Source organism: Eschrichtius robustus, chromosome 13, assembly GCF_028021215.1.
Source record: "Eschrichtius robustus isolate mEscRob2 chromosome 13, mEscRob2.pri, whole genome shotgun sequence".
NCBI classification, from domain to species: domain Eukaryota; kingdom Metazoa; phylum Chordata; class Mammalia; order Artiodactyla; family Eschrichtiidae; genus Eschrichtius; species Eschrichtius robustus.
Window position 1 is genome coordinate 37,638,089 of NC_090836.1, and position 27,287 is coordinate 37,665,375.

Sequence of the window (27,287 nt, forward strand, 5' to 3'; positions counted from 1 at the left end):
TAGACTTAGCCAGAACCCCAAATGGCTTTGAATGGTAAGCTTAGTTACCAATCGATGAAAGTAGATCACTGAGATTAATTATAGCAGGTGGTTTTAAAGAGGGAAGTAGGCTGGCAAAGCACAGCACTTTCAGATAGAATTTCTCTGGCACATCGAACGAAATGTGTGTTCTTGGGCAAGTCACATAATCCCTCTAATGAGGAAGACGGAGACAATGCCTACCTTATACAGTTACTGTGACGTCCACCTGAGGAGCAAAGTATGTGCCTTCTAATCGGAGGAAGTGATATGATTTCATTATAGGTGTGACTATTATTACCTTAATGATTTGGCACTGGTGCATTCCTGCCTTTGGATTTCATCCTCTGTTTAACTCCACCACAGGGGCTCAATGGTAGAGGCATAAAATGTTTAGCCCCTCCTCCCAACACTTTGCTTATATCGAGTCAAATAAAGAAAAGTGACAGGCTTGGTTCTCTCTGACTTCTTTCCCAGAACAACAACCTTCTTACTATTCAACAGTGTTTATATTTGGATAAAGGGCTAGAGCTGAAGTTACAGAGGGAAAATATAAAGCAGGCTGCAAAATAGGGCTGCTCAGAGTTGCACAAACAACTCTGATGCAGCAAGGCTGAAAGCAGTAAATAAAGAACACCAGAAAGGACTGGCCGCCTGCACGTGCTTTGTTCCTTTCAGCCTTGGCAGAGTAACAGTTCAGCGGTTCGGTTACATGTTTTCCCTTCGGAGGGCTTTAGAAACAGTAAATGATTAATCTCTTTAAATAGTTCTCACTAAAGAATATACTTTGTTAATTTCATGTCATTAAAAAGGCTATGGAGCCAAAGAGTTCCAAAGATCAAATGAGTGCAGCATGTAAGAGGAAGGCTGTGGTGAAATGTCTATTTAGGTCTTCCGCCCATTTTTTATGCTGGAGAGGGTGTGGAGAAAAGGGAACCCTCCTGAACTGTTGATGGGAATGTAAACTGATACAGCCACTATGGAGAACAGTGTGAAGGTTCCTTAAAAAACTAAAAATAGAACTACCATATGACCCAGCAAGCGCACTCCTGGGCATATACCCTGAGAAAACTATAATTCAAAAGGACACATGTACACCAATGTTCACTGTAGCACTATTTACAATAGCCAGGACATGGAAGCAGCCTAAATGTCCAATGATAGATGAATGGATAAAGAAGATGTGGTACATATATACAATGGAATATTACTCAGCCATAAAAAGGAACAAAACTGGGTCATTTGTAGAGATGTGGATGGACCTAGAGTACTTCATACAGAGTGAAGCCAGCCAGAAAGAGAAAAACAAATATCGTATATTAACGTATATATGTGGAATCTAGAAAAATGGTACAGATGAACCTACTTATAGGGCAGGAATAGAGACGCAGATGTAGAGAACAGACATGTGGACACAGAGGGGGAAGGGGAGGGTGGGATGAATTGGGAGATTAGGTTTGACATAAATACACTACCATGTGTAAAACAGATAGCTAGTGGGAACCTGTTGTATAGCACAGGGAGCTCAGTTCGGTGCTCTGTGACGACCTAGATGGGTGGGATGGGGGTGGGAGGGAGGTCCAAGAGAGGGGATATAGGTATACATATAGCTGATTCACTTCATTGTATAGCAGAAACTAACACAACATTGTAAAGCAATTTTACTCCAATAAAAATAATAATAATAATAATAAAGAGGAAGGCTTATGTTTGTGTTTTAAAAAGTAAAACACATAGAAACTATATTCCACTGAAATTAAGTTCTCGTAAATTATAACACTGATGCTACTGGGGAAATTTACATAGGAAAATGATACTGTTTCCTTCCCCTCATATGTAACAGTGAAACACACACACACACACACACACACACACACATACACAAACACACAGAACATCATGGATCTGTATAACTATTAGCTTCTCCCACTTTCAGCACATATGAAAATCTGAACTATCTAAACAAGTCGGCTGATGACTGTTAAATTTATTGTAAATATTATTTATCCTTTATAAAATATTTTTTGCAAAACTTTTCAGAAGCACATTTCCTGAAATACTTCTAGTGACTGTTTTTAAATTTATGCATGTGGATATTGTATATTGCGTTTATATGAAATTCCCAGAATAAGCAAATACATAGGAACAGAAAGTAGATTAGCGGTTGCCAGGGGTTGGCAGGAGAGGGGAGGGCAGAATGATTCTTAACGGTTATGGGGTATCTTTCTGGCATAATGAAAATGTCCTGGAATTAGGTAGTGATGATGGTTGAACAACCTTACAAATATACAAAAATATACTGAATTGTACACTTTTTTAATGGGTAAATTACATAGTATATAAATTATACTCAATAAAAAGTTATGTTATTTCTTTTCTGCATAAAAAATTTTGTGCATGAGACACATTCCCAAATAATCTCTAATAATATTTACCATATGAACTAAATACTTATTTCTCGTAGGAAAAAAAAAATCTATGGGTGTTTACTGAAAATATCATGCTAGCCTTCGTAAAATGTTGAATTCATCAGAACCAGAGGTTCAAATACTCGAAATACAACCAACTATAGGACACAAATCCTCTATATTCCACGGCAGTCATATCACTGAATATGACCAGAAAGACAAAGTCACTTAATCCTTATTATTTTTTAACCGCATGAAATGAAAGACTCAAATGAATTATTTTGATACTTCTCCAGTGATGCTATGGTCCCCTCATTGATCACTTACTTGCAGCTTTCACTATTTTATGTATGAGATACAGTTGATTTCCAATCATTAACACCAAAGTCTGCCAGAAGCACTTTGCATTAATGAATTTCAAAATATTTTACCATTTCATTAAGTCTAACTACATGCTTTCTGGGAAGATTTCAAGCACAGTCTGATTTAATAGGCAGCTTACTGTTGGTAACAGAGACAAATGGTAAAAGCAGAACTGAAATTCACAACTTCTGACTAATCCATCTATCATGATGGTCCATTATTTCAATCAGCCTGTCTCTAATAAAATCAACATCACTTAAGGTAAATGTGAATGTAAATGTTCACAGGTAACAATGTAGAAGTATCAGTGGAAAGGATGAAAGAAATAAAAGCCAAAAGTATGATTCCTGCTACTGTTGTGTTATGAATATAAAGTCCTAGAGAGGGCCCTTCTTCCTCCTACCTCCAAGCATCTACGAAGAAAACTACAGAATATCGTCACGAGCTTTTCATTATTAATACAAGTTCAAGGAAGAACTCAGATTACCCCTCACCAAGGAAATTAGCTGGTGACATGTGTGAGAACGACTGCATTCAACCTTTCCTGGTTCAGCCAAATCTACTTGACTAGGCTAATACACTCTCATGAAATGGATTGGCTTCAAGGTAAAGTCTAACAAAATTAAATATACATGAGCTCCTGAGGGAATTACATCAATGGACTACAAAGCGACTTCCTGATTTTTCTCTGAGAACTTGTCACTCTCACCAGAAGGAGCACCTTGCACACTGTGCAGGCAAGAGGAAGGTACGGCAGTGGTAACGGAGACCAGTGAGCATCAAATCCCTAGAAAGAGCAGCTGTTACTTGCGTTTCCCTCTCCCTTGCCCTCCCCCCTTTCTGTCTTGTGGGCATGCGCGTGCATGTGTGTGTATGCTTATACTGCACTTACACAGCCCTATATAGTCTGCAAACTTTGTAACAACCCAGTTTTCATATATGTTACTATTGCATGGTAAAAAAGATAATAATAATAGCTAAATTTTAAATGCTACTTTTAACATGGACTTAAGGCAATCTTTTAAAGTGTAAGTAATAGAGATGCGATGATTTATGTTATTAAATAAATGATTTAGAACCCATCTGAGGATAGCTATCGATTCAAAGAGCATTTCCAGACATCAGAAGTGAACTGCATACAACAGCTGCTAAAAGGCAGATGGCTTCCTCATTCAGTGGCATAAGCCTCTTTTTATGAATTAAGATCATGGCCCTGCCCTGTCCACACTGGACAATCCTATAACAATGAGCACTTCTGTGGTTTGGACTAATAGAGTTTTGTATCTTCTGCTGTTGAAGGTCACTTGTATCTTGGATTTTCTTGTTTATCCTGACTGAGTGTGGACTATTCTCAACCTAGTTGAGAGGTATTTGTAACAGGCAGTGTTAATGAGAGAAACGCCTTCCACTAAGTTTCTTACATATCTGTGCTACTACTGTCACTATACAGAATAGATTCCTCCAAGAATAACTTTCTTGCTAAAATACAAGTATAGCACCTTTAAGTGGAAAAGAACTGCTCAACCAAAATAGAGAAGGCATTTCCATCATTTCTAAAAGCTATTTAGCTTACCCAGATTAAACCAATGATGGGTGATTATTTATTAATACAAAGCTTTATTTTTGCCAAAAAAGTATTCATCATAAAAGTTATGCTCACATTTGCATTCCTTACAGCACTTGCCATCCATGTATGCAGGAGCCGACTTGAGGGGGCAGTCAGGATTTGGGCAAATCAGAGTTTCACACTGGATGGTTCCATTCTGAGAAGAAAACAGTATTTTAAAGAATTTCCAAGTTGCAGCTTGGTAGCTTTCAAGTATTGTTTAATATATTTCTTAAATTTCAAATTCTTCATGTAAAATGTCATAAATACCACTATTCTCTTTGGTTATTATACAGCAAAACCCATAATACAGTAAAACCCACAGTAATACAAGTCGGGTCATAATACAGATGGTGATTGGCTCCATCTTCTGCCCAGCAACTGAGCTAGAGTTCTCACCTCCTCTTGTGAAGTGGATGAGGACAGGTGTGGAGGGAAGGGCACCTGCTGACAGGGAAACAGCACGCTGAGGGTCAGCCTGGGGCACTCGTGTCTCCCCAGATGACTCACAAAATGAGCATCAACAAAGGAGGAGATTTTTGGAAGAGCTGCTGCCGCGCTGGAGACCCAGTCTCAGGATGCCGAAATCTTCCCAAGGATATTTAAGCTTGGACAGGCCACCACCATGAATTGATGCTGACAATCATCACAAGAGGTGCCACACTGCAAAGGGGACCTCAAGGAATTTGATTCCCAAAGGTCACCCAGAACTCCCAGGTAGGTTAGCTGCTTTTCTAGTCGCTTTATTGACTTCACCATACCACATCTTGTATTTTACTCAATTTGATTTTTGGCGCCCATTTAACAAGTTGGGAAGGTTTTACTGTATTTGTAAAATGCTATGACTTTAATAGGAATATATGCTCCTGAACAGAAATCATACAAAGCAGGCACACACGTACACACATGTACGGTTATTTCACAGCTAACTTTGACCTTCTTACATCATGATGTTCCACTTTTGAATAAACTGGATGAACTTGGGAAAAAATTTTTTAGACCTCTGACTTCTTTCCAGTCAACCAGCTTTAACAGATAATTCATGTGGAATTTAAAAGTTCAAAACTAAACTCATTTTGAACTTTTCTTTGAAAATGAACTTATATGTGTGAAATAATAATGCACTAAATATTCTACTTAATTAGTGAGCAATTAGAGAACTCAAACTTATTTATACTCTATAATTTATATTCCACTGTATTAGTAAACTTTTAAAGATTATTTAAACTCCATTATTTGTTTGTACAGCCCAATCTGGACACAGTATTTCCTGTTGCACTTAATTTAGTTTTATCAAAATGCATTAATAAAACATGAGGGGAAAATCCCTGAAAAAGTTAAGGATAACAGGATAGAATCCTTTGGGAATCCCTTTACTCACCCAATTTAAATTGTTAACTTCATGTGTGGACCAATAAACTTAAAACTTTATAGCATTCTTAAACCCTAATCATCTTTATAGGCTAGAAAGTGTCTTTAATAATGCAACACATAGTTCTTTAGATTTGACCGGGTTTACTGGCACTTTAGTGTTGTGTCTTGAGGAAATGGGTCTTGAAATTTTCATGATGACATTGTTTTAATAAATTTTTAAAGAGTGGGGACATCTGAGTTCCCTTAGTCTGAACTCCAGCAAAAGCCATACCAGGCATGTGCAGTTCTTACAGCCGTCTGTCCACGACTCGAATTCTCGGTAGGTGGTTCCCTTCATGGTGCAAGTCCTTTCACAATAGCACTGGTCCAATCTATTCATTCGCTGTTCAGCTCGAGACAGCTGTGGCACAAAGGAAGGGGTTCATATTGTTCACCATTCCAGCAATGCAGAAAGGCAAAATACTCCAACAGGCATCTGACTGTTTTTCAGGTGAATAGCTGTAATGATGGCTGTGGCCATCAACTATTTATTATAAATATATGTAAGCCTTTATTTTTTTCATTTTATTCTTTTCCATTGTGATCTATTACAGGATATTGAATATAGTTTCCTGTGCTATACAGTAGGCCCTTATTGTTTATCCACTCTATATATAATAGTTTTCATCTGCTAATCCCAAACTCCCAATCCATCCCTCCCTCACCCACCTCCCCCTTGGCAACCACAAGTCTGTTCTCTATGTGTGTGAGTCTTTTTCTGTTTCATAGGTAAGTTCATTTGTGTCATATTTTAGATTCTACATATAAATGATATCGTATGGTATTTGTCTTTCTCTTTCTGACTTACTTAATTAGTATGATAATCTCTAGGTCCACCCATGTTGCTGCAAATGACTTAAGCCTTTAATTTAAAAGAAAGGATTTTTTCCCCTCTTCTTTTTGTAGTAAACTTGCCCCCTGCCTTTGGGGGGAAAAAAGCAGGATTTATATGATGCAAAAGAAGGCTAAGTCAAAATAGCTTCATCCACAATGCAGAGAAGCATTTTCCATTTTTAAAAATGTTTAATTTCATGACTATGTTTGCTCGAGTGCAAACATAAATTTTAGAATATATATTGGGTCAGAAACAAATCACTGATATACAACACAACTTTCAGGTCATAAGTAACTGCTATGCAACATGACAACAGCCTGGTGAAACTATAGGTAAACTTGATACAGGCTTAAGACAGCCAATATTCCTACAACTGTAACACAGTGGTAGAAAGATTTTGTGGGACCATTTCCTTGACATAATTCTAGTACTCATATTCTTTACAATGTCCTCTGGGCTCCTTCCTTGCAAAGAAAAACTAAATAATAATAAAAACTAAATTAAACAATAAATCCTACTGTCGTAATAAGCAGGGGAGTAATCTGCCTCATTCTTGATTTACTGAATCATTTGTTATACAGATGGCAAGGGTTTGAATATTTATAAGCCCCTTTCTTGAGCAGGGATTTCGGTTCAGTCCTGGTACACGGTAGGGTATAAGAAAAGTCTCAAAGGTGAACAACTGTGGTTATAAAAGGAATTGTAAGGAACCTCAAGGATTTTTGAGCTCCCCCAGACTCTATTTCTAAGGAGCTTTTACCTTGGCTGATGTTTTGGCTAAAATGTCCTGCAGCTCCATGATTTTCTGCACGAGTCCATGAAAGTCATTGCAAGTTGGACAGGCTAGAATTACAAACACCACATTGGTCAAGTTATATTTATAAGGAGTTCAATCTGGTTAAGTCTATGCTGACAACTAATATATGAGAACTCCAATTTCAAACTGACATTTTGGACAAAACTAAGCAAGAAGCATACTTTTCATTACACGGTGCGAGAACTAATGGACTTACTGCGATTAAGATCTGGGCACTGAGCAATAAATCCTTGGGGCATGACAAGTAATTGCACGTCTTGCATTATACCCTGTGTGAGAAAAAATTTTGAAAAAGACATATTACTTTCATCTACCCAAATTATGTTCAACAGTCAAGTTCATGAAGGGAAACATTACAGGATAGACTCACCAAAATCCCTGAATAAAATCTTTTTGAATACATTGCTTTGACTTCAAACCAAAGGGAAAGAAAAACATCAGGCAGGCAAAATAGATGATTACCTACGTACTTTCTTATTGATAATATTTTCAAAGCCTTAAGATTAAATGTCAAGATATAATTAAGAGGCAATAGTATGTGTTTAGGGAAGTTATTCTTAGTTAGCCACTGAAGAAAGGCTTGAAAATGACCTTTAAAAATCAATCTGAAAATCACTTTGGGTTTCAACAACAGTGAAACTGATACCAGTTTTAAGTTAACTGCAATCATCAAAAAGAAAACAAGAGAAAAGCTGTCATAAGAGCAATGTTTATTTGAGCATTTCTTGTTTCTCGGTTGGATATTTTAAAGTGAATTTCTCAATTTAAAAAGGACAAGAGATTTATTAAACAGCTACAGCAAGACTTAGTGATGAGTCCTTAGGAGTACAGAAAGTTTAGCCTAAAATTTTTTAAAATGCCAACTGGAAATGACCCATTTTATACAGAAGGTCACATCACATGTTTACATGTGAAGTTTACATGCATCCTTTGGCATTAAGATATAATTAGCTTCCAGCTTACAAGGCTCTTAAAGCAATGGCCAAATGGTAGCTCAGAAATGACTTCATCAGACACACTCCAGCTGTCCCTTTCATTCACCACCCCTCTCTCTTCCTTCAACATCTTTATATATTTTCTATAAGTAATATTTCACTTTATCCCTTTGAAAAATGGAAATAGAACATTTAATGACAGAGGTGACATACCAATGTATTATTAAGACAATTTTGAATGTACCTACAAAGATTTACCAGTCAAATCCTGGCCTATATATCTTCTACATATTTAATCTCATTAATAGCATGGTACAAAAACAGTGTCAGTGTAAATGATAAATATTTAAGTATACTATGTGGCAATTGCTGAATCTGCTGTTTGCTTGGGGTTTGGATCAGGGAAGCAACTTGTATACAACAAAATCCTATCACTTGGTAGCAACAACATGAAAGCAAAGCTACCATGTAGAGTTCTATAGTTTGTGCACTGCCCAAATCTAGTGAGCACCATTTACAGTCTACAGTAAAAATTATGGCCCCTAGAGTAGTACACATAACAGACGTGTGAGAAGGTTTCTGACGCCACATCTGGGCTCCATGGGGAAGAGTGCCATGATTAAATAGAGGAGAGACTTGGCACCTGTAGCACAAATTTGCTATCCCTTATGTGGGAAAAGAGCACTGATTTTTCAGGACTCACAAGCATGGGATCAATTCCCCATGACTGGCTTTGGATAAGTTTTTTAACCTCTCTGAACAGGTTTATGCATATGTAAAAGAGATTTAAAAAAAATAAAAAAGACCCTGCACCAAGGCTAGCAAGACTAGGATTCGATGAAATAACATATTCAAAGCACTTGGTTTCCAGGCTGCAGTTTAAGCAAGTTTTAAAAATACCTTTCTGGGAATAGAAACCTTTCTTTGAACACAATTTTAAAGTTACTGGTACCTACTCTAGCTAGAAATCCATGAGTTAGACACATCACCTATCATTCTTTCATTTAACAACTATCTGTCGATCCTCTTCTGTATGACAGGCGGTGTCAGAGTCATTGGGGGGAAAATGATTACACTATGGGCTTGTAGTCAAGCAATTTTCTGGACTTTATTTCCTCAACCTTAAAATACTGAAAGTTAAATGGTATGTCTTTTAGATCCCGTGATGCAATTCCATGGAGTGTGTCTCTAAATAGACAATAAGAAAAAGATATAAATTATAACTGCTTTCTAGCTTTGATGGATTTGTGCATATATATGTATTCCTTTCTCACTTTCAGAAGTACAAAGAGACCATGAATAATGAATATTGAAAAGTTTTAATCCTCTATTATTAAAACCCTTATAAAAGTATCATCAAAGGTTATATTTCAAAGGTAGAGAGTTTATTTGTATATTAACATTTTAGATTCTTATTACTTTGAGTGCCTGATTTCAAGAAGATGTTAACTGCCCTGATTGAGCCTTGTGATTGTCTCTGTTATGTCTAAAGTTCAAACTCATTCAGGAAAAAAAGAGAAAATAGTGCTGACCGGCTAAATTAAACACCAGTGTAAAAAAAAACTAAAACAGAAATAGACACAAATAGAAAAAAACTATACACATCAAATTATTTTGCTTTACACCATAAAAAGCAAAACGTACTTTTCCGAATTCATTAAAAAGCATTTATATTTACACTTTACGCTCAGAGTTTAGTCAGAAAATACCTTAAAATATCCGTGTGCATTATTTCTCTGTCCCAGCCAAAATGATGTGCCCACAGGCAAGTCTGTGGAAGGCTTTTCCACGACTCTTTCATATATTCTGCAAAGAAGCATCAGGTAAGTAATGTGCATTAACCATCTTTTCTTAGAATCTTCCATTACCTGAACTGAGAACATTTCACTTACTTATTGCAGTCGACGTGTAAAATCAAGTGGGAGGCACTGATGGCTAAGGAGAGCTTGTGCCACTTATCATCAGCCAAAATGTAAGGAAACACTTCTGTGTGAGGATGGTGGCTGCCGGAGTAGTAGTGCAGTCTGACTTCATTCCGATGGCCGCTGCTTTCCAGTTCCAGGTACCTGCACAGAGAAGAAGAATCACACGAGGCCCATTGAAAATAAAGCTCAAAAATGATGTACAGGGCTTCCCTGGTGGCGCAGTGGTTGAGAATCTGCCTGCCGATGCAGGGGACACGGGTTCGAGCCCTGGTCTGGGAGGATCCCACATGCCGCGGAGCAACCGGGCCTGTGAGCCACAACTACTGAGCCTGCGCGTCTGGAGCCTGTGCTCCGCAACAAGAGAGTCCGCGATAGTGAGAGGCACGTGCACCGCGATGAAGAGTGGCCCCCGCGCACCGCAATGAAGAGTGGCCCCCGCTCGCCGCAACTAGAGAAAGCCCTCGCACAGAGACGAAGACCCAACACAGCTAAAATAAATAAATTAATTAAAAAAAAAAAAATGATGTACATGACCTCTGTCTCCAGAAAGATGGAACAGACATACTTTTCCTATTCCTCCCAGTAAGTACAACTAAACAGTATACTATAAAACAAACAATAAGAAGAGTCTGAAAGACGGAGAATATTTGAAAAAAATGCAAGGGCACTCAGGGCCCGAGTAACAACAGAATGGTGAGTGAAGTGGGTTTTCTTTTTGCCTCATATATGCCAGTCTTGGAGCTGGAGAAGCCAGCAACCTGGAAATACCAATGGATGCAGACAAAACAATTCCCCTCAAAAGCCTGCTCACTCTAGCTAAAGTACCAAAAAAGGAGAAGCCCAGAAAGGCAAAAACTTTTAGAGAACAACCACTCTATCCCAGCCAAGCACCACAGGAAAAACTGTGATTCCATCCCCAAACATGTCAGCAAAGGCTAAGTGGGGAGTCTAGATTTCCACTCTCTTGAGGCAGAAATCAGGTACCCAACACCTCTGCCAGGGTGGTGCCAGCAAAGGCCAACTAGAGAGCCAAGAATTGTAACCCTGTCAGCCAGTAATGAGATGAACGATGGCATCAGTGGAGACCATGTTCCATCCCTAGTAACAAAGCACACTGCCTTCTCAGAGGAGGCCTAGTGGAGAGTCAGAACTTTCACCATCACCCTGCAGTAATGACACCATCCCTACCAGAGTGTCTGGTAGAGACCGTGTGGGCAGTTGGAACTTCCACCCCCTCACCCAGAAATAATAAAAGTTCTCAATTAATTGTCAACTGAAGGCCTAGTAGGGAACATGGATTTCTAGTTCCACCTGGAAATAACAGGATGACACCCCCTCATCCTCTGCCAGAGCATTGTCAGAGAAAGTCACATAAAATATGGAGTTTAAATGAGATCCAAGACCTAGAACATCATACAAATATATCCATGTTTCAAACCAAGTCTCAAAACATTATACAAAAATATCCAAGTTTCAATCAAAAATCAAACACCATACCAAGAATCAGAAAGATCTCAAATATAACGAAAAAAGACAATCAATAGATATCAACATCACAATATGACAGAGATGTGAAAATTACCTGACAAAGATTTTAAAGAAGCATTGATTAAAATGAGCAATTACAAACATATTTGAACACTCTTGAAACAAATGAAAAAAGTTAGAGGCTGAGATTGGTTCAAGATGGTGGAGTACAAGGATGTGCTCTCCCTCTTGCAAGAGCACTGGAATCACAACTAACTGCTAAACAATCATCAACAGGAAGACACTGGAACTCACCAAAAAAGATACCCCACATCCAAAGATAAAGGAGAAGCCACAATGAGATGGTAGGAGGGGCACAAGCACAATAAAATCAAATCCCATAACGGCCAGATGGGTGACTCACAAACTGGAGAACACTTATACCACTGAACTCCACCCACGGGAGTGAAGGTTCTGAGCCCCACATCAGGCTTCCCAACCTGGGGGTCCAGCAACGGGAGGAGGAACTCCAAGAGAATCAGACTTTGAAGGATAGCAGGATTTGATGGCAGGGCTTCGACAGGACTGGAGGAAACAAAGACTCCACTCTTGGAGGGCACACACAAAGTAGTGTGCACATCAGGACCCAGGGTAAGAAGCACTGACCCCACAGGAGACTGGACCAGAACTACCTGCTAGTGTTGGAGGTTCTCCTGCAGAGGCGGGGGTGGCGCTGTCCCACCGTGAGGACAAGGACACTGGCAGCAGAAGTTCTGGGAAGTACTCCCTGGCGTGAGCCCTCCCAGAATCTGCCATTACCCCCACCAAAGAGCCCAGGTAGGCTCCAGTGTTGGGTTGCCTCAGGCCAAACAACCAACAGGGAGGGAACCCAGCCCCACCCATCAGCACACATGTGGATTAAAGTTTTACTGAACTCTGCCACCAGAGCAACACTCAGCTCTACCTACCACCAGTACCTCCCATCGGGAAGCTTGCACAAGCCTCTTAGATAGTCTCATCCACCAGAGGGCAGAGAGCAGAATCAAGAAGGACTACAATCCTACAGCCTGTAGAACAAAAACCACATTCACAGAAAGATAGACAAGATGAAAAGGCAGATGGCTATATACCAGATGAAGGAAACAGATAAAACCACAGGAAAATAACTAAATGAAGTGGAGATAGGCAACCTTCCAGAAAAAGAATTCAGAATAATGATAGTGAAGATGACCCAGGACCTCAGAATAAGAATGGAGGCAAAGATCGAGAAGATGCAAGAACTGTTTAACAAAGACCTAGAAGAATTAAAGAACAAACAAACAGAGATGAACAATACAGTAACTGAAATGAAAAACACACTAGAAGGAATCAATAGCAGAATAACTGAGGCAGAAGAACCGATAAGTGACCTGGAAGACAGAATGTTGGAATTCACTGCTGTGCAACTGAATAAAGAAAAAGGAATGAAGACAGCCTAAGAGACCCCTGGGACACCATGAAATGCAACAACATTCGCATTACAGGGGTCCCAGGGGAGAAGAGAGAGAGAAAGGACCAGAGAAAATATTTGAAGAGATTATAGTCAAAAACTTCCCTAACATGGGAAAGGAAATAGTCACCCAAGTCCAGGAAACACAGAGAGTCCCAAGCAGGATAAAGCCAAGGAGAAACACGCCAAGACACATAGTAATCAAACTGACAAAAATTAAAGAAAAATAAAAATTATTGACAGCAACAAGGGAAAACGACAAATATCATACTAGAGAACACCCATAAGGTTAACAGCTGATTTCTCAGCAGAAGCTCTACAAGCCACAAGGGGGTGGCATGATGTATTTAAAGTGATGAAGGGGAAAAACGTACAACCAACATTACTCTACCCAGCAAGTATCTCATTCAGTCTTGATGGAGAAATCAAAAGCTTTACAGACAAGCAAAAGCTAAGAGAATTCAGCACCAACAAACCAGCTTTACAACAAATGCTAAAGGAACTTCTCTAAGTGAGAAACACAAGAGAAGAAAAGGACCTACAAAAACAAACCCATAACAATTAAGAAAATGGTAATAGGAACATACATATCAATAATTACCTTAAACGTTAATGGATTAAATGCTCCAACCAAAAGACACAGGCTCACTGAATGGATACAAAAACAAGACCCACATATATGCTGTCTACAACAGACCTACTTCAGACCTAGGGACACATACAGACTAAAAGTGAGGGGATGGAAAAAGATATTCCATGCAAATACAAATCAAAATAAAGCTGGCGAAGCAGTACTCTTAACAGATAACGTAGACTTTAAAATAAAGAATGTTACAAGAGACAAGGGAGGACACTACATAATGTCCAAAAAGAAGATATAAAAATTGTAAATATATATACACCCAACATAGGAGCACCTCAATACATAAGGCAACTGCTAACAGCTATAAAAGAGGAGATCGACAGTAACACAATAATAGTGGGGGACTTTAACACCTCACTTACAACAATGGACAGATCATCCAAACAGAAAATTAATAAGGAAACACAAGCTTTAAATGACACAATAGACCAGATAGATTTAATTGATATTTATAAGACATGCCATCCAAAAACAGCAGATTACACTTTCTTCTCAAGTGCACATGGAACATTCTCCAGGATAGATCACATCTTGGGTCACAAATCAAGCCTCAGTAAATTTAAGAAGATTGAAATCATATCAAGCATCTGTTCTGACCACAATGCTATGAGATTAGAAATCAATTACAGGGAAAAAAATGTAAAAAACACAAACACATGGAGGTTATTCTATATGATACTAAATAACCAAGAGATCACTGAAGAAATCAGAGAGGAAATCAAAAAATACCTAGAGACAAATGACAATGAACACAAGACAATCCAAAACCTATGGGATGCAGCAAAAGCAGTTCTAAGATGGAAGTTTATAGCACTACAAGCCTACCTGAAGAAACAAGAAAAATCTCAAATAAACAATCTAACCTTACACCTAAAGGAACTAGAGAAAGAAGAACAAACAAAACCCAAAGCTAGTAGAAGGAAAGAAATCATAAAGATCAGAGCAGAAATAAATGAAATAGAAACTAAGAAAACAATACCAAAGATCAATAAAACTAAAAGCTGGTTCTTGAGAAGATAAACAAAATTGATAAACCATTAGCCAGACTCATCAAGAAAAAGAGGGAGAGGACTCAAATCAATAAAATTAGAAATGAAAAGGAGAGGTTACAACAGAAACCACAGAAATACAAAGCATCCTAAGAGAATACTACAAGCAACTCTATGCTAATAAAATGGACAACCTGGAAGAAATGGACAAATTCTTAGAAAGGTATAACCTTCCAAGACTGAACCAGCAAGAAATAGAAAATATGAACAGACCAATCACAAGTAATGAAATGGAAACTGTGATTAAAAATCTTCTAACAAACAAAAGTCCAGGACCAGATGGCTTGACAGGTGAATTCTATCAAACATTTAGAGAAGAGCTAACACCCATCCTTCTCAAACTCTTCCAAAAAATTGCAGAGGAAGGAACACTCCCAAACTCATTTTATGAGGCCACCATCACCCTGATACCAAAACCAGACAAAAACACTACAAAAAAAAGAAAATTACAGACCAATATCACTGATGAATATAGATGCAAAAATCCTCAACAAAATACTAGCAAACAGAATCCAACAACACATTAAAAGGATCATACACCATGATCAAGTGGGATTTATCTCAGGGATGCAAGGAATCTTCAATATACACAAATCAATCAATGTGATACACCATATTAACAAACTGAAGAATAAAAACCATATGATCTTCTCAATAGATGGAGAAAAAGCTTTTGACAAAATTCAATGCCCATTTATGATAAAAACTCTCCAGAAAGTGGGCATAGAGTGAACCTACCTGAATATACTAAAGGCCGTATATGACAAACCCACAGCAAACATCATTCTCAATGGTGAAAAACTGAAAGCATTTCCTCTAAGATCAGGAACAAGACAGGACATCTACTCTCGCCACTATTATTCAACATAATTTTGGAAGTCCTAGCCATGGCAATCAGAGAAGAAAAAGAAGTAAATGGAATACAAATTGGAAAAGAAGAAGTAAAACTGTCACTGTTTGCAGATGACATGATACTATACATAGAGAATCCTAAACATGCCACCAGAAAAGTACTAGAGCTAATCAATGAATTTGGTAAAGTTGCAGGATACAAAATTAATGCACAGTAATCTCTTGCTTTCCTATACACTAACAACAAAAGATCAGAAAGAGAAATTAAGGAAACACTCCCAATTACCATTGCAACAAAAAGAATAAAATACCTAGGAATAAACCTACCTAGGGAGACAAAAGACCTGTATGCAGAAAACTGTAAGACACTGATGAAAGAAATCAAAGAGATGAAGAGATATACCATGTTCTTGGATTGGAAGAATCAATATTGTGAAGATGACTATACTACCCAAAGCAATCCACAGATTCAATGCAATCCCTATCAAATTACCAATGGCATTTTTTACACAACTAGAACAAAAAAATCTTAAAATTTGTATGGAAACACAAAGGACCCTGAATAGCCAAAGCAGTCTTGAGGGAAAAAAAGGGAATCAGACCCCCTGACTTCAGACTATACTACAAAGCTACAGTAGTCAAGACAATATGATACTGGCACAAAAACAGAAATATAGATCAATGGAACAGGATAGAAAGCCCAGAGATAAACCCACACACCTACGGTCAACTAATCTATGACAAAGGAGGCAAGGATATACAATGGAGAAAAGACAGTCTCTTCAATAAGTGGTGCTGGGAAAACTGGACAGCTACATGGAAAAGAATGAAATTAGAACACTCCCTAACACCATACAGAAAAATAAACTCAAAATGGATTAGAGACCTAAATGCAATACTGGACACTATAAAACTCTTAGAGGAAAACATAGGAAGAACACTCTTTGACATAAATCACAGCAAGATCTTTTTTGACCCATCTCCTAGAGTAATGAAAATAAAAACAAAAATAAACAAATGGGACCTAATTAAACTTAAAACCTTTTGCACAGCAAAGGAAACCATAAGACGAAAGGACAACCCTCAGAATGGGAGAAAATATTTGCAAACAAATAAACAGACAAAGGATTAATCTCCAAAATATATAAACAGCTCATGCAGCTCAATATTAAAAGAACAAACAACCCAATCAGAAAATGGGCAGAAGACCTAAATAGACATTTCTCCAAAGAAGACATACAGATGGCCAAAAAGCACATGAAAATCTGCTCAACATTACTAATTATTAGAGAAATGCAAATCAAAACTACAATGAGGTATCACCTCACACCAGTCAGAATAGGCATCATCAGAAAATCTACAAGCAACAAATGCTGGAGAGGATGTGGAGAAAAGGGAACCCTCTTGCACTCTTGGTGGGAATGTAAATTGATACAGCCACTATGGAGAACAGTATGGAGGTTCCTTAAAAAACTAAAAATAGAATTACCATATGATCCAGCAATCCCACTGCTGGGCATATACCCAGAGAAAACCATAATTCAAAAAGACACATGCACCCCAATGTTCACTGCAGCACTATTTACAATAACCAGGTCATGGAAGCAACCTAAATGCCCACTGACAGACCAATGGATAAAGAAGTTGTGGTACATATATACAATGGAATATTACTCAGCCATAAAAAGGAACAAAATTGGGTCATTTGTAGAGACGTGGATGGATCTAGAGACTGTCATACAGAGTGAAGTAAGTCAGAAAGAGAAAAACAAATACCGTATATTAATGCATATATGTGGAACCTAGAGAAATGGTACAAATGAACGGGTTTGCAGGGCAGAAATAGAGACACAGATGTAGAGAACAAACGTATGGACACCAAGGCGAGAAAGTGGCTGGGGGGGTGGTGGTGTGATGAACTGGGAGATTGGGATTGACATATATACACTAATATGTATAAAATGGATAACTAATAAGAACCTGCTGTATAAAAAAATAAATAAAATTAAATTAAAAAATTAAAAAAAAAAAGTTAGAAAGCCTCAGCAAAGAAATAGAAGGACCAAATAAATAAAGAAGAACCAAATGGAAATTTTAAAACTGAACAATAACTGAAATAAACTGAAATAAAAAGCTCAACAGCAAAATGGAGGGGACCAAAAAAGAGTCAGTTAACTAGAAGACAGAACAAAAATTATCCAATTTGAACAGTAGAGACAAAAAAGACTGAAAAAAAATGAACAGTCGCAGAGCCCTGGGAAATTATAACAAAAGTTCTAACATTTTTATAATCAGAGCCCATAAAAGAGGAGAAAGAGGGTGAACTAAAAAAGTACTTGAAGAAATAATGGCTGTAAGCTCCCCAAATCTGGTCAGAGACATAAACTCACAGATTCAAGAATCTGTGCAAACCCCAAACAAGACAAACTCAAAGAAATACTGATCATAATGAAACTTCTGAAAACTAAGAATAAAGAAAAAAATATTGAAAGCAGTGAGAAAAAAAATTGACACATTATGTATAGGAAAAAACAATTAGAATGGTAGTGAATTCCCCAGAAGAAACAATGAAAGCCAGAAGGAAGTGGAAAAATATTTTTGATGTGATGAAAGAAAAAGCTATCAGGCCAGAATCCTATACCCAGCAAAAATATCCTTCAGAGATGAAGAAATCAAGGCATTCTCAAATTAAGAAGAACAAGGATAATTTGAACCAAGTTTTAAACTTAGATATGTTATGTTTAAAGTACCTAATGAGCATTCAAGAGGACATGTAGGGAGGTCAGCTTGATCTACCAGTCTGAGATGGAGAGAGGTCCGTTATGGAAATAGGACTTGGGAGTCATAGACATAGAGATTGTATTGAAAGCCATGAAGGCATAGGGATTACCCAGGGAATTATTATAGATGAAATGACACATTAACATTTTGAGGAGGAACTAGCAAATGAAACCAAAGGCCAATGAGAGTAGAGGAGAAAAAAGTGATCGTGGTGTCACTGTCACTAAAAAAAAATCTGATAAAATACCAACTATCCACTCATAGGGGAATTATACCTCCATATTCTGGAACACTATGCCACTCTCTGAAAGCATGAGGTTCTGACCTGATATAATGCCATAGTTAATTATCAATATTAAACTAAAAAAAGCTCTATAGAATCCCATTTAGTTTGAGAAAACTGTGTGTGTGTGTGTGTGTGTGTGTGTGTGTGTGTGTGTGTGTGTTTAGAGAAAAATAGATCAAGAAGGATATATGCCAAAATGTTAACAGTAGTTACCTCAGGGGAGTACAATATGGGGGAAAGGATGCAAGAACCTTCCCAAATATTTTTATAACCTTGAATTTTCTCCATTAATTATGTATTACTTCTTTAATATAATACATACATACACACATATATAGTAAAATTCTATTTTAAGATAAAAAATAAACTAAGTAATCCAGAATATAAATAATGTGTAAACTTATTAAGCATAAATAAAACACCAAGTTGTTTGGTCTTTGATCCAGAAGATATCAATCAGAGAGTCCCTTCTATCTTATTATTTGATAACAAGTATTCATTATTTAATCAACTAGTGAGTTCTATGGTGATAGAGAGATATTGCATTTAAAAAAATAACATCAGCAAACACATCACCCCATTGCTATATACCTTCATTTCTTTTACCACATGGAGGCAAGAACCCTACCACTGCTGTCGGTCTGGTCTCTTCCTCTAGATATTACTGTCACCTGTATTGAATTCCTAAATTTGAAGCACCAGAATTATCCTTAATAGCACAGAGGCTGACGCTATGCTCCACAAACAAGAACAACCCTTCAGTAGTTAAATATTTTTCCAAAAATTACATTTTTATCAGCATCATTCGCTCAGTTTTTTTAAATGAAATAGATATGTAATACACAAAAAACGTCTAGTGAAAAGAAAAATAAATAATGATGTAAAACACTTAGAAGTGTGCCTGGCACGTGGTGAGTATTCAATAAATATTATTCATTTCCAGAACTCCACCTGTCCCCCATTGGGTGGCATCTAAGTGGGAGGTGGCCTCCCCTCGCTTCTCCTCCCACCCCAAGGCTTAGCAGACCAGTGTGGTTAAACACCCAAGCCCTAAAGCCTGACCTCCGCTTCACATCCTGGTAGCAGTAAGCTACTTCGTCTCTCTGTGCCTCATCTGGTTACCCAACTACAAAACAAAGATACAAATTGCATTTGCCTCAAAGGACTTCCGTGAGGATTGGAATGAGTTAATATAAGAAAGCACTCAGAACACTGTTGGGCACGACCAAAACACCTTAGATACTTTTTTCATTTCAAAAAGAAAAGGTCAAGTCCTCTGTCTTCCTCCCCGTGGTACAGCCAGGGACAGGTCCATGACACATCTTAGCAATCTGACACTCTTCCTTGGGACTGGGTATCTGGATGAAGCACAGCAAGGAAGAGAGGGAGGAGGGACCCGTACATTGCGATAGGGCAGCAACATCCCAGCCAGCTATATTAAGGTCACTCTGCATCTTGCTTCCTGTTTGCTGACCTGCCAGGGCACTTTTGATTATTGCCTCCTCCAAATTCTGGTGCCTCAGCCTCCCATCAGCTCCCAGTACTGTAAGCTGCCCTGCCTGTCCACCACCCCCAAAGTCACCTTACAAGCAAGAACCCTAATTAATACATTACAATTGTGACCATGGGGAAAATATATAATTGGAATAAAATGTATCAACATTTTTAAAAGCAACTGAGTGATAGAACTATGTATGAAGTTTAACCTTCTTTGTATTGCCCTTTATTTTCCCTTTTATGTTTAATGAGCATTTACTACCTTAAACTGAAATCACATTTTAAATCCCAAGAAGATAATTTGTCACACTTCAACATATCATGTCTCCCTGATTTGTTATTCATAATCTTGAGAAGTAACTAAAATCAGAAATGAAGTTCACCCTTTATAATAATTTATGCCCTTGTTAATCAAATATCCTTTGCAATGGCAGAAATATAAACTAAGACTAGGCTTTGGAGAAATAGGCAACAGCGGCAGGACATCATTCATTTTAACAACCTCCTTCATAACTCAAGATCAAAGGATAAAAATAAGGTCATGTCTCATCCGACAAAAAGGTTGCACACAACATGAAATGAGAATTTTTCTGCCACCTTAAATTAAACCTAAATAGAAAAATGATCAGATCATCTCAGAACATTAAGCTACAACCCAGTTGTAAATCAGTCACTTGAAGAAAAGCCACAGGCACTTCTAGTGCCAACTATATCATTAGTGTGGTTCATGGATGGTACAACTGCAAAGGAGTTATGTGCGCAGGCTTTGAAATTGAAAACCAGCTCTGCCTCTCACTACCATCTATGACCTGACCTCTCACTGCCTCAGTTTCCTCATCTGTAAAATAAGGATTCAATGGGATAAGCCATATAAAGCCTGGCATCTGAAACACAGGAAGCACTCAATAAATGGTAACTATTTTAATTATTTGTCAATAGTCCCAATTCGTCATCATTTATAAAGTCCAGCTTTTTATAGCCAATTCTGTGAATAACAAACAATTTGAACACATTTTTTTGAAATTTTTTTGAGGCAAAATTCTCATAACACTTACTGTTTTAAAGCATACAATTCAGTGTGCTGAATACATTTTTAATTGAAATAATGCAGAAACCAGGAGGCATAACTTGCAGATAAAAACAGAAGATTAATCTACTCTCATAGAAACTAAGTGGACAGCACTGGTGTTATGGGGGCTCTAGTGTAACCAGTAAAATATGAAACATGAAGTCCAGTGGTAGGGCCAAATTTACTGTAAGTTAGGCTGCTGCATTCACTTATTAGAAAGAAAACGGCTGTTTCACCTCGCCTCTTCCAATGATTCCCTCAAGTATTGAGGGAGATGGGAGAGCGGGGAGTAAAAGGTGTACTTTTTGGCATTCTTCATTAGAATCATATTGATTCTATTTTTATTAGTTTTTAACAGTATTTGGTCATCAGCAAGGCAGTATAATGCAGCAATTTAAAAGACCTCAGAGTCTTAATCCTGTCTCCATAGTTCACAACTGGACAAGTTAAAAATCTTCTCCAAGCCTCAGTTTCCTTCCCTATCAAATAAGGGTAATAAGAGTTGTGAACTTATATGGTTGTTTTGTAAATGAAATAAGTTATAAGGACTTACTTTACACAGTTCCTGATAAAGAGCAAGCACTCCATACACATCATGATTATGATTTATATTTCCTATGACGTATTTATGCATGTTATTTAAACATCAGCAAATTTTCAGGGCTGATTTTAACTTAAACATGAATATCAGACAGAAAGTAATTTAGTGAGAATCTACCCAAATAATGATGTTTGCATCTCATCTACGATATTCCCATCAAATGGTCATCCAGTTTGTTTGAATTCATCCAGTGACCAATAATTCATGACTTCCTAAGGCCAATCATTTCATTTTTATAAAACAAAGACCTTGCTTATATTAAAACATAAAGGGAAGATGGTTTTTTAAACTATGATTTATTTGTTCATTTATTCCAGCAAATATTTACTATGGGAACTGAGGATATGGCAATGAATAAGGCCAAACAACGGTGAAGCTTGGAGATCCTCAATAGTAAACACATTATTAATTGAAAAATAAGTTTAGCCATTTCAAAACGAATAATAATACTACTATAAAAATCTTGCTGCAAGAAGAGGAATGTAGCTAGATCAGTGAGGGTAACAAAGCTGCTTCATGAATAATATAGCTAGGAAGCAAATTTATATCACCAAAGGGAAAGAGCAGTAGCAAATGGAATTGTTTCATGATTGAAGCCCTGGCATCGTACATGACGGCTTGAATAACAATCTCTCCATCTTATTACCCCACATAACTGAGTTTACAATAAAATAAAAGGGAAAGTGGCCATTCATGAAATGGAGGTAATTTATTACTAGCATGACACAAAAAAATCTAAGAAACAACACTTTGAGCTATGATCCTGGAGGGGAGGAAAATTTAGTGGCATCATGAGTACTTTTTAAATATCACTTTGAGAACGGTCTTATACAAGGATGGAGAAAGAACAGATATGATAAAGCACTGGTAATAAGTGGGTACTCACTCCACAGCACAGGGTATGCATGAAAGACGAGTTGAAATGTTGTTGGATAAAGGGTAGTACCTACTGAATGTTATGCCGTCTCATAACCTCCATTCACTTAGTTGTGACGGAGACCAAGCAGGTGGAAATTAGTGAAAGACTGAAGAGAAAGGGTTCAAAGAAGAGGCAGCCTCAAAGAAGATGAGTCTTCCCTACTTTATCAAGAATGAACCCAGGAACACACTGTTGTAAGGTTGAGGAAGATCAACTAGGGAATACGGATTGCCGTGATGATCTGAAAATGCACATATGCGAGTTCGTAGAAAATCTGGCTTACAGATTTGACAAGGGGTTCACAGATCCCATGAGGTCCATTCATGGACTCCAAGCTAAGCATTCCTGCCTTGTGGGAAGACCAAGCAGAATATGGCTACTTGTGAAAGATTTGACAACTTGGTTTTATATATGTATACAATTTTTCTGATATAAAATAATTGGTTATAATAATACAAAAATTCAGAAAATACACAAAACATGAAGAAGATAAGTAAGATCACTAATGGTCCTGCTGGCAAGAGATGATCAATATAATATTTTTGCATGTATCCTTTGCAGTCTTTTTCACTTAACCATACACTGTGAATATCTTTCCAAGTCAATAAAAGTAAAGCCACATCCTTTTTAATGGAAGCATGGTATTTCATAGTATAGCTGTGTCATGATCTAGTTAATATCCAATTTCTTATTACTGTTTCTGATTTTTCTTTTTTTTTTTTTGGCCGTGCCATGTGGCTTGCGGGATTTCAGTTCCCTGATCAGGGATCGAACCCAGGCCACGGCAGTGAAAGCACTGAGTCCTAACCACTGGACCGCCAGGGAATTCCCCAGTTTTTCATTCTTAATAAAAATATTTCAATACATGTTTTTGTGTACCTGCACAATTTCCTTCTTGGAATAAATTATTATAAATAAATTGCTGATTCAAATGGCATACACATTTCAAAGGGATTTGTTATATTCATTCACTACTCACTCATTTATTCATTCAACAAATATTTTCTGAATGTCTATTTGTCCTAGGCTCTGTTCTAGGTTCTGGGGATACAGAAGAGAACCAAAGAGATAAAAATACCAGTTCTCCTTGAATTTATATTAAAATAAAGTAAATTAATAAAATATATCAAATAAACAGGTTACATAGTGATAAAATCTATGAAGAAAATTAAAGTGGGGAAGGAGGCTAAGGAGTATGGTAAGATGATATCTAAAACAGGATGTTCAGAGAAAGCCTTATTGAAGAAGTGACGTGTAGTGAAACCCTGAAGAAGAGCAATGACCCTGAGGCAGGAGCCTGCCTGGCAAATTCAAGGAATATCACTGAAGCCTGTGTGGCTAGAGTGGAATGAGGAAGGGAGGAATAGGAGGAAAATTAGGTCAAAAAGACATCAGAAAGCAGAAAGGCAGATCATTTAGGGGCTAAGGGTCTAAAAAATAACTTTGGCTGCTGTAAGTAGAAAGCCATGGGAGGGTTTTTTGAACAGAGCTTTAATATAATCGTTTTGGCTGCAGTGTCGGAAATAAACTGTATGAAGGGTGGGAGATTACAAGGGCTAAATCAAGGAGATGAGTTTGAACATTATTGCTAGAGCTCTGTACCTTGGACCAGGGAAAGTGGTGAAAACGGTGAAAAGATTTTCTTACGATTAAATGTGCAGTGTGAGAGAAATCAAGAAACACTTCAGGGTTTTTAGCCTGAACAACTAGAAGAATGCAGTTACCATTTACTGAGATGGGGAACACTGAATGAAGAGCAAGTTTAAGGAAGAGGACGATGAGTTTGACTTCTGACATGCACAGTTTGATATTCCAACTTATGCAAGTGAAGATGCAGGTGAGCTGTTGGATATACAAGTCTGGAGTCCAAGAGCAAAGGTCAAGATAAGAGAAAAAATTAATAATCCATTGTTTCGTAGAGATGGGATTTAAAGCCCTTAGACAGTATGAGATCACTTAGGAATTAAGTGAACATGGGGAAGAAGTCTGGGCATCAAGCCTTAGAACAGTCCTACATCCAGATGTCAGGGGTGTGAGGAGGAAGGAGCCAGGAGATCGAGGAATAAAACCAGAAAAGTGGGAGCTCAAGAAAAGAGTTTGGAAGGATGGAATAATCAAAGTCCAATACGATGAGGACTCTGAATTGGAGAATGGACTTTGCAAGATGGACATCAGTGGTAACCGTTACAAGTACATTTTCGGTGAAGCAGAGAGAGTAGGGTCCAATAAAGAGTGAGAGGAGGGGAACTGGAGACAACCAAAGGGAAACAGAGGAACAGCAGTTGAATAGGTAAGGTCAATAGAGGGTTTTACATTTGGCTTGCTTTTCAGACTATAAATATTAGAGCATATTTATATGCTTATGGAAATATCCGATAGAGAACGTACAAAGTAATAGTGCAAAACAAGAAGTGAATTCTTGAAGCAATGCCCTGAGAGGAAATGCAATTTAATACGCAGTTTGGAGTGCTGGCCTTTGTTAGGGTTAGGACACTAAACGTAGAAAGAAGGAATATTGTAATTAAATCATCCCACAAACATTACTCCAGTCTCAGATGACTAGATCAGTGAATTCTTTTGAATACTTTAAGGAGAAAGTAACAGCAATCTTTCACAAATTCTTCCAGATTACCAAAAAGGGAACACATCCTAACATATACTTTGAGGCAAAAAACTGACAAAGACATTACAAGAAAGGGAAATACAAACCAATTTATTTCATAAGAATAGACATAAAAGGCCTGAACAAACATTAGCAAATATAATCTAGTAATACAAAATAAGAATAATACATCATAACTAAGTGGGACTTATATCAGAAATTTAAGGTTGGTTTAACATTTTAGAAATCAATCAGAGTAATTCACTACATATTAACAAAATAAAGGGAGGAAGAACAAAGATGGCGGAGTAGAAGGACGTGCGCTCACTCCCTCTTGCGAGAACACCAGAATCACAACTAGCTGCTGGACAATCATCTAAAGGAAGACACTGTAACTCATCAAAAAAGATACCCCACAACCAAAGACAAAGGAGAAGCCACAATGAGACAGTAGGAGGGGCGCAATAACAGTAAAATCAAATCCCGTAACTGGTGGGTGGGTGACTCACAAGCTGGAGAACACTTATACCACAGAAGTCCATCCACTGGACTGAAGGTTCTCAACACCACGTCAGGCGTCCCAACCTGGGGGTCCAGCAAGAAGAGGAGGAATTCCTAGAGAATCAGACTTTGAAGCCTAGTGGGAATTGATTGCAGGACTTTGACAGGAGTGGGGGAAACAGAGACTCCACTCTTGGAGGGCACACACAAAGTAGTGTGTGCATCAGGACCCAGGGGAAGGAGCAGTGACCCCACAGGAGACTGAACCAGACCTACCTGCTAGTGTTGGAGGGTCTCCTGCAGAGGCAGGGGGTGGCTGTGGCTCACCGTGGGGACAAGGACACTGGCAGCAGAAGTTCTGGGAAGTACTCCTTGGTGTGAGCCCTCCGAGAGTCTGCCATTAGCCCCAGCAAAGAGCCCAGGTAGGCTCCAGTGTTGGGTGGCCTCAGGCAAAACAACCAACAGGGAGGGAACCCACCCCACCCATCAGCAGTCAGGTGGATTAAAGTTTTACTGAGCTCTGCTCACCAGAGCAACAGTCAGCTCTACCCACCACCAGAGCCTCCCAACAAGCCTCTTAGATAGCCTCATCCACCAGAGGGCAGAGAGCAGAAGCAAGAAGGACTACAATCCTGCAGTCTGTGGAACAAAAACCACACTCACAGAAAGATAGACAAGATGAAAAGGCAGAGGGCTATATACCAGATGAAGGAACAAGATAAAACCCCAGAAAAACAACTAAATGAAGTGGAGATAGGCAACCTTCCAGAAAAAGAATTCAGAATAATGATAGTGAAGATGATCCAGGACCTCGGAAAAAGAATGGAGGCAAAGATCGAGAAGATGCAAGGAATGTTTAACAAAGACCTAGAAGAATTAAAGAACAAACAAACAGAGATAAACAATACAATAACTGAAATGAAAACTACACTAGAATGAATCAATACCAGAATAACTGAGGCAGAAGAATGGATAAGTGACCTGGAAGACAGAATGGTGGCATTCACTGCTGCAGAACAGAATAAAGAAAAAAGGAAGAAAAGAAATGAAGACAGCCTAAGAGACCTCTGGGACAACATTAAACGCAACAACATTCTCATTATAGGGGTCCCAGAAGGAGAAGAGAGAGAGAAAGGACCTGAGAAAATATTTGAAGAGATTATAATCGAAAACTTCCCTAACATGGGAAAGGAAATAGCCACCCAAGTCCA

General features: G+C 38.1%; 1 protein-coding gene across 2 annotated transcripts in view; it reads right to left on the minus strand.

The window, feature by feature from the left end:
- The window catches only part of NELL2 (neural EGFL like 2), a 366,647-nt gene that overhangs the window by 252,906 nt on the left and 86,454 nt on the right, over positions 1-27,287 (minus strand). For both annotated transcript variants that reach the window (XM_068561143.1, XM_068561144.1), the window contains exons 5-10: positions 10,288-10,461; positions 10,105-10,201; positions 7,657-7,729; positions 7,404-7,486; positions 6,041-6,169; positions 4,450-4,552 (exon numbers count right to left, since the gene is read on the minus strand). In XM_068561143.1, the coding sequence (XP_068417244.1) occupies positions 4,450-4,552; positions 6,041-6,169; positions 7,404-7,486; positions 7,657-7,729; positions 10,105-10,201; positions 10,288-10,461 (659 nt within the window). The remainder of the gene's footprint in view (positions 1-4,449; positions 4,553-6,040; positions 6,170-7,403; positions 7,487-7,656; positions 7,730-10,104; positions 10,202-10,287; positions 10,462-27,287) is intronic.